This window comes from Coregonus lavaretus (genome assembly GCF_964263955.1).
Source record: "Coregonus lavaretus genome assembly, chromosome: 10".
Classification (NCBI taxonomy): Eukaryota; Metazoa; Chordata; class Actinopteri; order Salmoniformes; family Salmonidae; genus Coregonus; species Coregonus lavaretus.
In genome coordinates this window covers 13,741,123-13,756,516 of record NC_139997.1, presented here as the reverse complement: position 1 = coordinate 13,756,516, position 15,394 = coordinate 13,741,123, and the positions used below count along the sequence as shown (strand labels likewise).

The 15,394-nt window shown below is 45.3% G+C and overlaps 1 protein-coding gene across 1 annotated transcript; it reads right to left on the bottom strand.

Annotated features, from left to right (window-relative positions):
• Positions 1 to 2,329: 2,329 nt before the first annotated feature.
• On the bottom strand, positions 2,330 to 14,576 carry LOC311135525 (dematin-like). Its single transcript, XM_084169535.1, has 16 exons — positions 14,566 to 14,576; positions 14,106 to 14,183; positions 13,790 to 13,861; positions 13,606 to 13,686; positions 13,468 to 13,512; positions 13,180 to 13,276; positions 12,997 to 13,041; positions 12,698 to 12,832; positions 11,136 to 11,239; positions 10,830 to 10,941; positions 10,712 to 10,752; positions 10,576 to 10,621; positions 3,154 to 3,161; positions 2,828 to 2,893; positions 2,634 to 2,714; positions 2,330 to 2,513 (listed from the first exon to the last, which is right to left on the bottom strand). The coding sequence occupies exons 1-16, from the start codon at positions 14,572 to 14,574 to the stop codon at positions 2,400 to 2,402; spliced, it is 1,134 nt and encodes a 377-aa protein (XP_084025661.1). The 5' UTR covers positions 14,575 to 14,576; the 3' UTR covers positions 2,330 to 2,399.
• Between the last annotated feature and the right edge of the window lie 818 nt (positions 14,577 to 15,394).

The window sequence follows — 15,394 nt, the reverse complement described above, 5'->3', positions numbered from 1 at the left end:
AGGGTACCACAAAATGTCTGCAGCATTAAAGGTCCCCAAGAACACAGTGGCCTCCATCATTCTTAAATGGAAGAAGTTTGGCACCACAAAGACCAATCTGAGCAATCGGGGGAGAAGGGCCTTGGTCAGGGAGGTGACCAAGAACCCAATGGTCACTCTGACAGAGCTCCAGAGTTCCTCTGTGGAGATGGGAGAACCTTCCAGAAGGAAACCATCTCTGCAGCACTCCACCAATCAGGCCTTTACGGTAGAGTGACGGAAGCCACTCCTCAGTAAAAGGCACATGACAGCCCGCTTGGAGTTTGCCAAAAGGCACCTAAAGGACTCTCAGACCATGAGAAACAACATTCTCTGGTCTGATGAAACCCAGATTGAATTATTTGGTCTGAATGCCAAGCGTCATGTCTGGAGGAAACCAGGCACCGCTTATCACCTGGCCAATACCATCCCTACGGTGAAGCATGGTGGTGGCAGCATCATGCTGTGGGGATGTTTTTCAGCGGGAGATGGGAGACTAGTCAGGATCGTGGGAAAGATTAACAGAGCAAAGTACAGAGAGATCCTTGATGAAAACCTGCTCCAAAGCGCTCAGGATCTCAGACTGGGGCGAAGGTTCAGTCTGTAGTAAGACATGGCAGCTCTGCTTCTAGCTCCTAAGCAACTTTGCAGTATTTTGTTTTTTTGTGTGTTATTTCTTACATTATTAGCCCAGAACGTTTTTTGTGTTATTACATACAGCCGGAAATACGTTTTGGATATCAGAGCAGCGGTAACTCACCAGCATTACGACCAGGAATACGACTTGGATCCTTTGTTCGTACCCCCCAGGGCAATTGAGCTTATCCCAGAGGCTGCTCCAAGTCACCGCCGGCAGAGAAGAGGTAATCGGAGTGGACTTCTAGTCCGACTAAGGAGGCGGGCACACCATCCACCACTTCAGAGTATATTACTCGCTAATGTTCAGTCTCTGGACAATAAAGTAGCCCTCAGGACCTCAGACTGGGGCGAAGGTTCACCTTCCAACAGGACAACGACCCTAAGCACACAGCCAAGACAACGCAGGAGTGGCTTCGGGACAAGTCTCTGAAGATCCTTGAGTGGCCCAGCCAGAGCCCGGACTTGAAACCGATCGAACATCTCTGGAGAGACCTGAAAATAGCTGTGCAGCGACACTCCCCATCCAACCTGACAGAGCTTGAGAGGATCTGCAGAGAAGAATGGGAGAAACTCCCCAAATACAGGTGTGCCAAGTTTGTAGCGTCATACCCAAGAAGACTCAAGGCTGTAATCACTGCCAAAGGTGCTTTAACAAAGCACTGAGTAAAGAGTCTGAATACTTACGTAAATGTGATATTTCCGTTTTTTTATTTGTAATACATTTGCAAAAATATATATATATTGTTTTGTCATTATGGGCTATTGTGTGTAGATTGAGGGGGAAAAAACAATTTAATCAATTTTAGAATAAAGGCTGTAAAGTAACAAAATGTGGAAAAAGTGAAGGTCTGAATACTTTCCGAATGCACTGTAGATTTACTATGAAAATAAATATATTTGAAATTTCTAGGTGTATTAAAAGCTGTGATAATTATTGTGTGGCCAGATAGTGTGTGAATGGGGTGGGGAGGCAGTAGATACTAGGAGATTCTCATTGCTTATAATAGGGTCGATTAGGGTTAGGATCAGGGGTTAGAGTTGGGTCAGGCTTGTCTCTGTACTGATGCTCTATATCAAAGCCAGTGAAACTAGGGCCTAGATTCCATAAGATCAAGCATTAACCGGCGATAGCCGACACCCGCATAGCTGATATTTTGGCAGTGTCGGAGGTGTAACCACGTTGAAGCTGCCAAATTGGTGAGCAGCTGCTCTTGATCATTGTCACGAAGCCACACCCGTCCCACTCGCGTTAGAAGTTCAGAATGAGAAAGTGCAGGCTATATAGAAATAATGCTCAAATTGAAAATCATTAAACAAAATAATGAGGATTTCTATCAGCCTAATGGAAGTGTAGATTACATCTCACATTCCAGTGTTCCAACTTGTAAACAAGGCTACATGGGATTTCTCTTAATGCGACTCCGAGCAGCCAATGGCAATGTCCGCTTTAGGTATAATGCCAGGAGCCGCTTGTAGATTTGACAGCTCTAGCGCAGTTCTACCTCCGACACCGCCAAAACAACCACTATGCAGATGTCGGCTAAAGCACATCTGATTGAATAGAGCCCTAGAGGACACGACGGAACATACAGGTAGAATATGGCTACAGTGATATAGGATTAGAGTTAGGATGTGACATGGATATATGGTTAGTTCGGGTGTGATAGTTTGGTGTTGTGGGGTATTCTTCGCTAGGCAGTGCAGCGGTTCCTGTTTCCTCAGACAGATAAGGTCACTTTCTGCTAGAAAAGTTGAACGTTCTTCTTCAAATTATTTCGTTTCCATAGTGACAGACGGTCGAACTCGGCGATGGGCATTCCGAACAGACGCTCAAAGTCCTCAGGAGACAGGTGTCTCTGAGGAGAAACACAGGCTTAGTAACACATTGGCACACACACAGATACACACATACATACATTTGAGTAGTAACACACATATGACATCGTATGTACACACACACACACACACACACACACCTCCAGTCTGGTACGGTCCACGCCCGGCGGCAGCTTGCAGCGCCCTCTATGGGTGACTATGAGCATTTCATATGGGTAGATCTGAGGAGAAAACAGTGCAGGCTGGGTCTTTATTTGAAATGATAGGTTTTTTTGTTTTTTTTGTTTACATGCCTGTGTGCATGCGTGCATGGTGCGTGTTCACCAGTGCTCACCTTCTGTTCCAGCATACTTGGCAGTGAGTTTCCTCTGTCCATCCTTTCCCGCTGTGCCTCTCCGTTCTAGACACACACACACACACCGTTAGTGTAATCAAATTGCCTTGGAGGTAGATAGATATGACTTGAGCAGAGGGAAGAATGGGTATGAAAATAAGGCCGGGATTCAACCTGACTGCGCTTGTAGACAACACAGATTTTTTAAAGGCAATGTTAACGCTTTCGTGGAGATCGCATGTCAAGGCTGCAGATGTCGGCTCAGTTAGATATTAACGCGGATCTAGTGCTGATCGGAATGAATCCTGGCCTAAGAACACCCTTACCTGTTCAGCTGCACAACAGGGAGAGACAAGAGAAAATAAGATAATTAAATAGTTATATTCAACATATAAAAGGCTGCAGATACAGTGCATTCGGAAAGTATTCAGACCCCTTGACTTTTTCCACATTTTGTTACGCTATAGCCTTATTCTAAAATTGATTAAATAAATAAAAATCCTCAGTAACTCATAATGACAAAGCAAAAGGTTATTATTATTATTTTTTTATTACATAAGTATTCAGACCCTTTGCTATGAGACTCGAAATTAAGTTCAGCTGCATCCTGTTTCCATTGATCATCCTTGATGTTTCTACAACTTGATTGGAGTCCACCTGTGGTAAATTCAATTGATTGGACATGATTTGGAAAAGCACACACCTGTCTACATAAGGTCCCACAGTTGACAGTGCATGTCAGAGCAAAAACCAAGCCATGAGGTCGAAGGAATTGTCCGTAGAGCTCCGAGACAGGATTGTGAAGAGGCACAGATCTGGGGAAGGGTACCAAAACATTTCTGCAGCATTGAAGGTCCCCAAGAACACAGTGGCCTCCATCATTCTTAAATGGAAGAAGTTTGGAACCACCAAGACTCTTCCTAGAGCTGGCCGCCCGGCCAAATTGAGCAACCGTGGGAGAAGGGCCTTGGTCAGGGAGGTGACCAAGAACCCAATGGTCACTCTGACAGAGCTCTAGAGTAGAACCTTCCAGAAGGACAACCATCTCTGCAGCACTCCACCAATCAGGCTTTTATGGTAGAGTGGCCAGACGGAAGCCACTCCTCAGTAAAAGGCACATGACAGCCTGCTTGGAGTTTGCCAAAAGGCACCTAAAGACTCTCAAACCATGAGAAACAAGGTTCTCTGGTCTGATGAAACCAAGATTGAACTCTTTGGCCTGAATGCCAAGCGTCACATCTGGAGGAAACCTGGCACCATCCCTACGGTGAAGCATGGTGGTGGCAGCATCATGCTGTGAGGATGTTTTTCAGCGGCAGGGACTGGGAGACTAGTCAGGATCGAGGCAAAGATGAACAGAGCAAAGTACAGAGAGATCTTTAATGAAAACCTGCTCCAAAGCGCTCAGGATCTCAGACTGGGGCGAAGGTTCAGTCTGTAGTAAGACATGGCAGCTCTGCTTCTAGCTCCTAAGCAACTTTGCAGTATTTTGTTTTTTTGTGTGTTATTTCTTACATTATTAGCCCAGAACGTTTTTTGTGTTATTACATACAGCCGGAAATACGTTTTGGATATCAGAGCAGCGGTAACTCACCAGCATTACGACCAGGAATACGACTTGGATCCTTTGTTCATACCCCCCAGGGCAATTGAGCTTATCCCAGAGGCTGCTCCAAGTCACCGCCGGCAGAGAAGAGGTAATCGGACTGGACTTCTAGTCCGACTAAGGAGGCGGGCACACCATCCACCACTTCAGAGTATATTACTCGCTAATGTTCAGTCTCTGGACAATAAAGTAGACGAGCTCAGGGCGAGGATCTCGTTCCAGAGAATACAGGGACTGTAACATACTCTGTTTCACGGAATCATGGCTCTCTCGGGATATACTGTCTCCGTCCACACAGCCAGCTAGGTTCTCAGTTCATCGCGCAGACAGGAATAAAGAACTCTCCGGGAAGAAGAAAGGCGGGTACACCCCGTATGCTTCATGATTAACTACTCATGGTGTGATTGTGATAACATACAGAAACTCAAGTATTTTTGTCCACCCGACCTAGAATACCTCACAATCAAATGCCGACCGTATTACCTCCCAAGAGAATTCTCTTTGGTTATAGTCACAGACGTGTATATTACCCCTCCAGCCGATACCACGACGGCCCTCAAGGAACTACAATGGACTTTATGCAAACTGGAAACCACATATCCTGAGGCCACATTTATTGTAGCTGGGGATTTTAACAAAGCAAATTTGAGGAAAATGCTACCGAAGTTTTATCAACACATTGACTGTAGTACTCGCTTAGGGAAAACACTAGATCACTGCTACTTGCCTTTTTGAGATGCCTACAAGGCCCTCCCCCGCCCTCCCTTCGGCAAATCAGATCACGACTCCCTAGCCACGTCCTCAGAGCATGCGCAGACCAGCTGGCTGGAGTGTTTACGGACATATTCAATCTCTCCCTATCCCAGTCTGCTGTCCCCACTTGCTTCAAGATGTCCACCATTGTTCCTGTACCCAAGAAAGCAAAGGTAACTGAACTAAATGACTATTGCCACGTAGCACTCACTTCTGTCATCATTAAGTGCTTGGAGAGGCTAGTTAAGGATCATATCACCTCCACCTTACCGGACACCCTAGACCCACTTCAAAGTTGCTTACTGCCCCAATAGATCCACAGCCGATGCAATCACCATCGCACTGTACACTGCCCTATCCCACCTGGACAAGAGGAATACCTACGTCAGAATGCTGTTCATTGACTATAGCTCAGCCTTCAACACCATAATACCCTCCAAGCTCATCATTAAGCTCTGGGCCCTGGGTCTGAACCCTGCCCTGTGCAACTGGGTCCTGGACTTCCTGACGGGCCGCCCCCAGGTGGTGAAGCTAGGAAACAACACCTCCACTTCGCTGATCCTCAACACAGGGGCCCCACAAGGGTGCGTGCTCAGCCCCCTCCTGTACTCCCTGTTCACCCATGACTGCGTGGCCACGCACGCGTCCAACTCAATCATCAAGTTTGCAGACGACACAACAGTAGTAGGCCTGATTACCAACAATGATGAGACAGCCTACAGGGCGGAGGTGAGGTCCCTGGCAGAGTGAGGCCAGGAAAATAACCTCTCTCTCAACATCAACAAAACAAAGGAGCTGATTGTGGACTTCAGGAAACAGCAGAGGGAGCACGCCCCTATCCACATCGACGGGACCGCAGTGGAGAAGGTGGAAAGCTTCAAGTTCCTCTGCGTACACATCACTGACAATCTGAAATGGTCCACCCACACAGACAGTGTGGTGAAGAAGGCGCAACAGAGCCTCTTCAACCTCAGGAGGCTGAAGAAATTTGGCTTGGCCCCTAAGACCCACAGAAACTTTTACAGATGCACAATTGAGAGCATCCTGTCGGGCTGTATCACCGCCTGGTACGGCAACTGCACCGCCCGCAACCGCAGGGCTCTCCAGAGGGTGGTACGGTCTGCCCAACGCATCACCAGGGGCACACTGCCTACCCTCCAGGACACCTACAGCACCCGATGTCACAGGAAGGCCAAAATGATCATCAAGGACATCAACCACCCGAGCCAAGGCCTGTTCACCCTGCTATCATCCAGAATGTGAGGTCAGTACAGGTGCATCAAAGCTGGGACCGAGAGACTGAAAAACAGCTTCTATCTCAAGACCATCAGACTGTTAAATAGCCATCACTAGCCAGCTACCACCCGGCTACTCAACCCTGCGCCTTAGAGGCTGCTGGCCTATATATATATATATATATAGACATGGAATCACTGGCCACTTTAATAATGTAATACTAGTCACTTTAATAATGTTTACATACTGCTTTACTCAACTCATATGTATATACTGTATTCTATTCTACTGTATTTAGTCAATGCCACTCCGACATTGCTCGTCCTAATATTTACACTGCTCAAAAAAATAAAGGGAACACTAAAATAACACATCCTAGATCTGAATGAATGAAATAATCTTATTAAACACTTTTTTCTTTACATAGTTGAATGTGCTGACAACAAAATCACACAAAAATTATCAATGGAAATCAAATGTATCAACCCATGGAGGTCTGGATTTGGAGTCACCCTCAAAATTAAAGTGGAAAACCACACTACAGGCTGATCCAACTTTGATGTAATGTCCTTAAAACAAGTCAAAATGAGGCTCAGTAGTGTGTGTGGCCTCCACGTGCCTGTATGACCTCCCTACAACGCCTGGGCATGCTTCTGATGAGGTGGCAGATGGTCTCCTGAGGGATCTCCTCCCAGACCTGGACTAAAGCAGCCGCCAACTCCTGGACAGTCTGTGGTGCAACGTGGCGTTGGTGGATGGAGCGAGACATGATGTCTCAGATGTGCTCAATTGGATTCAGGTCTGGGGAACGGGCGGGCCAGTCCATAGCATCAATGCCTTCCTCTTGCAGAAACTGCTGACACACTCCAGCCACATGAGGTCTAGCATTGTCTTGCATTAGGAGGAACCCAGGGCCAACCGCACCAGCATATGGTCTCACAAGGGGTCTGAGGATCTCATCTCGGTACCTAATGGCAGTCAGGCTACCTCTGGTGAGCACATGGAGGGCTGTGCGGCCCCCCAAAGAAATGCCACCCCACACCATGACTGACCCACCGCCAAACCGGTCATGCTGGAGGATGTTGCAGGCAGCAGAACGTTCTCCACAGCGTCTCCAGACTCTGTCACGTCTGTCACATGTGCTCAGGGTGAACCTGCTTTCATCTGTGAAGAGCACAGGGCGCCAGTGGCGAATTTGCCAATCTTGGTGTTCTCTGGCAAATGCCAAACGTCCTGCACGGTGTTGGGCTGTAAGCACAACCCCCACCTGTGGACGTCGGGCCCTCATACCACCCTCATGGAGTCTGTTTCTGACCGTTTGAGCAGACACATGCACATTTGTGGCCTGCTGGAGGTCATTTTGCAGGGCTCTGGCAGTGCTCCTCCTGCTCCTCCTTGCACAAAGGCGGAGGTAGCAGTCCTGCTGCTGGGTTGTTGCCCTCCTACGGCCTCCTCCACGTCTCCTGATGTACTGGCCTGTCTCCTGGTAGCGCCTCCATGCTCTGGACACTACGCTGACAGACACAGCAAACCTTCTTGCCACAGCTCGCATTGATGTGCCATCCTGGATGAGCTGCACTACCTGAGCCACTTGTGTGGGTTGTAGACTAAACGTCTCATGTTACCACTAGAGTGAAAGCACCGCCAGCATTCAAAAGTGACCAAAACATCAGCCAGGAAGCATAGGAACTGAGAAGTGGTCTGTGGTCACGACCTGCAAAACCAGTCCTTTATTGGGGGTGTCTTGCTAATTGCCTATAATTTCCACCTGTTGTCAATTCCATTTGCACAACAGCATGTGAAATGTATTGTCAATCAATGTTGCTTCCTAAGTGGACAGTTTGATTTCACAGAAGTGTGATTGACTTGGAGTTACATTGTGTTGTTTAAGTGTTCCCTTTATTTTTTTGAGCAGTGTATATTTCCATTCCATTCTTTTACTTTTAGATTTGTGTATTGTTAGATACTACTGCACTGTTGGAGCTAGGAGCACAAGCATTTTACTAAATCCGCAATAACATCTGCTAAATATGTGTATGTGACCAATACAATTTGATTTGATTTGAGGTTTACCTCCCAACAGGACAACGACCCAAAGCAGACAGCCAAGACAACGCAAGAGTGGCTACGGGACAAGTCTCTGAATGTCCTTGAGTGGCCCAGCCAGAGCCTGGACTTGAACCCGATGGAACATCTCTGGAGAACTGAAAATAGATGTGCAGCAACGCTCCCCATCCAACCTGACAGAGCTTGAGCGGATGTGCAGAGAAGAATGGGAGGAACTACCCAAATACAGGTGTGCCAAGCTTATAGTGTCATACCCAAGAAGACTCGAGGCTGTAATCGCTGCCAAAGTTGCTTCAACAAAGTACTGAGTAAAGGGTCTGAATACTTACGTAAATGTGATATTTCAGTTTTATATTTTAAATAAATTAGCAAACATTTCTAAAAACCTGTTTTTGCTTTGGATTAAATATATTTTTTTCACCCATCTACACACAACACCCCATAACGACAAAGTGTAATACAATGTTTAGAATCTTTTGCAAATTCTGTGAGTCAATCAATACATGTTAGAATAACCTTTGGCAGCAATTACAGCTCTGAGTCTTTCTGGGTAAGTCTCTAAGAGCTTTGCACACCTGGATTGTACAATATTTGCACATTATGATTTATAAAATTCTTCATGCTCTGTCAAGTTGGTTGTTGATCTTTGCTAGACAGCCATTTTCAAGTTTCAAGTCTTGCCATAGATTTCCAAGCTGATTTAAGTGAAAACTGTAACTAGGCCACTCAGGAACATTCAATGTCGTCTTGGTAAGTAACTCCAGTGTACACTGGTATCAAAGGACCTAACGTGTGACAGGAAAACATTCCCCACACCATTACACTAGACAGGATGGAGCTATGGATTCATGCTGCTTACGCCAAATTCTGACTCTGCCATCAGCAACAGGAACCAGGATTCGTCGGACCACGCAATGTTTTTCCACTCCTCAATTGTCCAGTTTTGGTGATTGTGTGCCCACTGGAGCCGCTTCTTCTTGTTTTTAGCTGATAGGAGTGGAACCCAGTGTGGTCGTCTGCTGCAATAGCCCATCCGTGACAAGGACCGACGAGTTGTGCATTCCGAGATGCTGTTCTGCACACCATTGTTGTACTGCACCGTTGTTTGCCTGGGTGTATATGTTTTAGGTTATTGTCCTGCTGAAAGGTGAATTTGTCTCCCAGTGTCTGTTGGAAAGAAGACTGAGACATGTTTTCCTCTAGGATTATGCCTTTGCTTGGCTCCATTCCGTTTCTTTTTATCATAAAAAACTCCCTAGTCCTTGCCGATGACAAGCATACCCATAACATGATGCAGCCACAACCATGCTTGAAAATATGAAGAGTGGTACTCAGTGATGTGCTGTGTTGGATTTGCCCCAAACATAACGCTTTGTATTCATGACATTGCCTTTTTTTTTTGCTGTTTTACTTTAGTGCCTTATTGCAAAAAGGATACATGTTTTGGAATATTTGTATTCTGTACAAGCTTCCTTCTTTTCACTCTGTCATTTAGGTTAGTATTATGGAGTAACAACAATGTTATTGATCCATCCTCAGTTTTCTCCTATCACAGCCATTAAACTCTGTAACTGTTTTAAAGTCACCATTGGCCTCATGGTGAAATCTCTGAGCGGTTTCCTTCCTCTCAGGATGCATGTATCTTTGTAATGACTGGGTGTATTGATACACCATCCAAAGTGGAATTAATAACTTCACCATGCTCAAAGGTATATTCAATGTCTGCTTCTTTTATTTTTACCCATCTACCAATAGGTGCTCTTCTTTGCGAGGCATTGGAAAACCTCCCTGGTCTTTGTGGTTTAATCTTTGTTTGAAATTCACTGCTTGACTGAGGGTCCTTACAGATAATTGTATGTGTGGGGTACAGAGATGAGGTAGACATTATGGGGTATTGTGTGTAGGCCAGTGACACAAAATCGTAATTTAAACCGTTACAAATTCATACCGTCACACAACAAAATGCGGAAAAAGTCAAGGAGTGTGAAAACTTTTTGAAGGCACCGTATATGTTGGCAAAACTGATTGTGTGGGTCCTACTTCACTACTACAACTGTTTTTGTAATACATGATGCCTGTAACCTACCTGTTTTGCCCTGCTCTCCCTCTGTAGTGAACTCTGCTGACTGCATCTGCACAGAGGTAACACATATAAATCATCACGCGCACCCACACACACACACTTAATGCAACACATGCAAACACACATACTGTACACTCACCCTGGCTAGACCTGAGCGGGAGGACGACTTCAAGGAGAAACCTGTAGACATCAGAGCAACCAATCAGAATCAGGTTCTAACACACACACACACACACACACACTGGACTGTTACTTACTGGTGTGCATGTGTGTTCTGTCTGGCAGTGACTGAGTCTTCCTGCGGCCAATGCCAAGTAGAGCCTTCTCCTTCTCCTCCTTCAGGATCAGCCTGCCCAGGTTAGACTTGATCTGGCACACATGCCCCACACACACACCCACACACGCACCCATGTGCATACAGACACATACACACCATCAATCGATAAATATTGATTAGTGAAGACGGTAACACTTCCTATGATAATATACTTTATATACTGAATAAGCATTATAAAAGCACTTATAGAATACATTATGAAGAAGGTATCCATGGCAAGAGTTACCTTGTGGAGCTCCAGCTCCTGCAGTGTCTTGGAGTCATCAGTCAGGTTTTCAAACTCATCTTTCCCATCTTCATCTTCCTCTTTCCTCTTCCTCCACTCGATCTCTATGGCAACAACAGGAGAGATCAGACCACACACTACCAGTACCTATCCAATCACCTGTGTGTGTGTGTGTGTGTGTGTGTGTGTGAGTTTGGTTTAACTATCCTTGTGGGGACCAGAAGTCAGAAGGATGGTAAAACAAGGACATTTCGGACAAGTGGGGACATTTTGCCGGACCCCACAAGAAAAAAGGCTATTTGAGGCTTAACGCTACTACAAGCTTCACTCCATTCAGCTACGTGCGTGTGGGTGGAGTGGGATTTTTGGAGAAGCAGACACCTTTTGGTAACATGATATCCTCACCGGTCCCACTCCCATTCAGAAGGAGGTGATAGGAAAGTTTTTTCTTTTTCTCATTTCATTTTGTGGAGTCGCCTTCCCTTGCTAGTAGTAGCTAGCTGGTAGCCTGGCTAAAAACATAGCAAGCTAGCTGGGATACACTCTTTTCACGCCACTTCGATACAAAGTGATTTTCGTAGCAGGTTAGGAGAGCATTTTTGTTTACCCTAACCCTTTTCCTAACCTTAACCTCAGTCTCCTAACCTGCTACGTTAATTCTCCTAACCTGCTACGTTAATTATCCTAACCTGCTACGTTAATTGTCCTAACCTGCTGCGTAAGTTCTCCTAACCTGCTACGAAAAAGTCACTTCGGTTTCGAAGTGGCGTGAAAAGAGTGTTTCCCCAAGCTAGCTAGCTTCATGAGAAATAATCAGATTTATCATTTTAAAATATGCCTTGGCAAATGTACTTATACTTGCCAGTGTAACCTAAAACATTCTCCCAGTTTGATATGCTGCTTGTGTATTCATTCTGATATCAGCAAAAAATAGAAAGACATGTTTTGGTCACAGAGAAAAAAGCATATGGCTAGCTAGTTGGCTACAGCAGGTTATACCATTTCACAATAGCCTGGAATCACTAGTTATTACTTCTTAACAAAATACATTTTTGGGTGGATTCTTATTGTTTGGTTTACTGTTTCAACAGTCGGTGAGATTACTACTACACTGATGAATAGCCTATGAATACTATTTTGATGAATAGCCTATATAGCCTATAGATCAGATCAAGGAACCAAGCGACAACACTGCCCCCATGGCTGCGGAAGGAATGATAGGGCGTGTCTCAATTTTCAGGTAGTACAAAAGTAAGTTGAATGCAGGAGCGTATTCCAAGAAGCCGGCCCATTTGTGACTAAAAACGACATTGCAACACTGCGCTACACTCCATACCTTCCTTCTTATTAGTGTGTGAATTTACCTTTGGAGGTTTAGGGTTAGAATTAGGGTTAGGTTTCGGGTTGGGAGTTTGGGGTTAGGGTAAGGGTTAAGGCTAGGGTTAGGTATAGGTTAAGGGAAAATAGGATTTTGAATGGGAATCAATTGTTTGGTCCCCACAAGGATAGTAAAACAAACGTGTATGTGTGTGTGTGTGCGTGAGTGTGTCCGTGTATCTTACCCATGGCAGCCAGTGAGGGAGGACAGGGCCAGTACTCGGTCTCTATCTTTGAGGGCAGGTTGGGGTCTGGTTTCTGAGCTGCTGGGAACTTAGATGACTGGATGATGCTGCCCATCACCTTCTGCTTGCTGACCTCTACAGACAGGGAGATAATTATACACACACATACATGTACACACACACCCTTACACACATCACACACTCTTATGCACACACACACACACACAGACACACACACACACAAACAGACATACACGCTTACACACATCTCACACCCAAACAAATATACTGTTCAGTACCCTGTTTAAAATTAGGCAGCTTCTTGTAGATGTTGGCACCATTATCTGAAATAAAACACAGAATTAGAAAAGTATGTGTGTGCGTGTGCGTGTGTACCCATACATAAAAATGTATGCACGCATGACTGTAAGTCGCTTTGGATAAAAGCGTCTGCTAAATGGCATATTATATTATTATATTACCTGGCCTGTGGAAGTGCTGCTGTATGGGGATGGCTGTCTTTCGGAGCTGCAGTGTGGAGCCTCCTGGAGACCCTCCATCCTCCCTACACTCCTTCAGCTGAGAGAGAGAATAGAGAGAGGAGAGATAAATATATGGAGAGAAAGGGAGAGAGAGAGAGTTAGTACTGCTGGGTAACTGGATGAAGAGAAACTCCTACCCAACGCAACACAGAGAAATAAAGGGAGGAGAGAGGGGGAGAGAAGAAGGGGAGATAAGGAAAGGAGAGAGGGCCTGCAGAAGTGTCTTACCTCAGGAGAGGGAGGAGGAGAGATGGAGGGAGGAGAGAGGGATCTCTGGAGAAGGAAGAGGAGAACAGTCACATCACACTTCTCCCTTCCTATACAGCCTTTACGAGTTACTTACTGTAACATGAATTGTGTGTGTACCTCTCTACAGGGCGTACGCACTGCATCTAGTGCTGAGTAGGTGAAGTGAGGTTGGTAGGTCATGAGATCTGGTCTCTCCACCTGCAGAATAGCACAGTCAGTGGTGAATCACAAACACGCATGCTCCACACACACACACACAACCCCCACAGAAACCACACACACACACACACACCAACCTCACCTGAAGAATACTTTTGTCTCTGGGCAGAGCAGCCAGATCCCTGTACTCCACCACCTCATCATTCACACGGGCCTGGAGGGATAGAGAGAAAGAGCATGTTGGTGTAGTGTGCGTGTATATGTGTGTGTGTCACAGGAGGTTGGTGGTAATGGCTGGAGCGGAATCAGTGGAATGGTATCAAATACATCAAACACATGGTTTCCATGGTTTCCATGTGTTTGATGCCATTCCATTCGCTCCGTTCCACACATTATTGTGAGCCGTCCTCCCCTCAGCAGCCTCCACTGGTGTGTGTGTGTGTGTGTGTGTATTTTACCTTGATGCTGGGTGAGCCAGGAGCACTTGGACCCCGCAAGGAGGAGGATATTCTGCCCGGGGCTGGCCGTCCCTCCACCTACACACACACATCATAGTCACACCTAACCCTAACCCCTCCCTCCATATACACAGAGGAAGACGTACAGTGCCTTCTGAAAGTATTCATATCCCTTGACTTATTCCACATTTTGTTGTGTTACAGCCTGAATTCAAATTGATTTAAAAAAAAAAATAATCTCACCCATCTACACACAATACCCCATTATGACAAAGTGTACTAAATGGTTTTAGACATAATTCCACTTTTACATTATGGGGTATTGTGTGTAGGCCAGTGACACAAAATCTAAATTTAATCAATTTTAAATTCAGGCTGTAACACAACAAAATGTGGAATAAGTCAAGGGGTGTGAATACTTTCTGAAGGAACTGTATGTGTGTGTTTGTGTGTGTGTTACCTTCTGCATGATGGTGAAAATCCTTCCTTTGGCTTAAACCAGATGGCTTTGAGAGAGGCAGGGAGGAGGAAGAACAACTCAGACGTAGAACAGTGATGTAGATAAGGAACAAGGTTCATAAAGCCCATCTTTCTGATGGAGGATATTGTTGCCACTGTAAACTGTGTCCATATGCTCCTCACAACATCAATCACACTAACCAACTCACACTAACCACGTTTCCATCCACAGTTTTTATGTTATTAAAGTCACACAAAAAAAAATCAAAAAAAAAAAATCAGGACAGCTATGGAAACAGGAAGTTTCGGTACAATTTTATAAACGCCAACAGATAATTTGTTCGTTCAACATGGTGGGATCTTTTTGTGTCGGTAAAATTAATTATGCGAGAAATGGCAGTGGAAACACCTTTAAGTGCAAATATTGATATAAAAACCATCATATTGAAGTAAACTTGGAGTTACGCAATGATATGGTGTGTGGTCCTCCCACTGCAACTCGGGAAATCATGCAGTTTATTAGGCTACAGATGAAGTCAGTTATGATGAACTTCACAGGGTGGTGAAAGTGCACGGTGATGAGCTTGATGCTCCATTCCAATAAATATCAAAGGTCTTATTCTGGTGACATGATCATCGATGCTTGACTGCCGGTTGACAAATAAAAATATTCTTGCTCTTATCCATAATAATCTAATTATGTTGACCACCCTACCCGCACTGTAACTGCAAGCTGTTGGCAAGAGCGCACGTGCCAAGACCAGAGTAGGCACATTTGCTATTTAACTCAACAGTTTTTGTGACAAAACTATCCGTAGAGTTGAAAATGT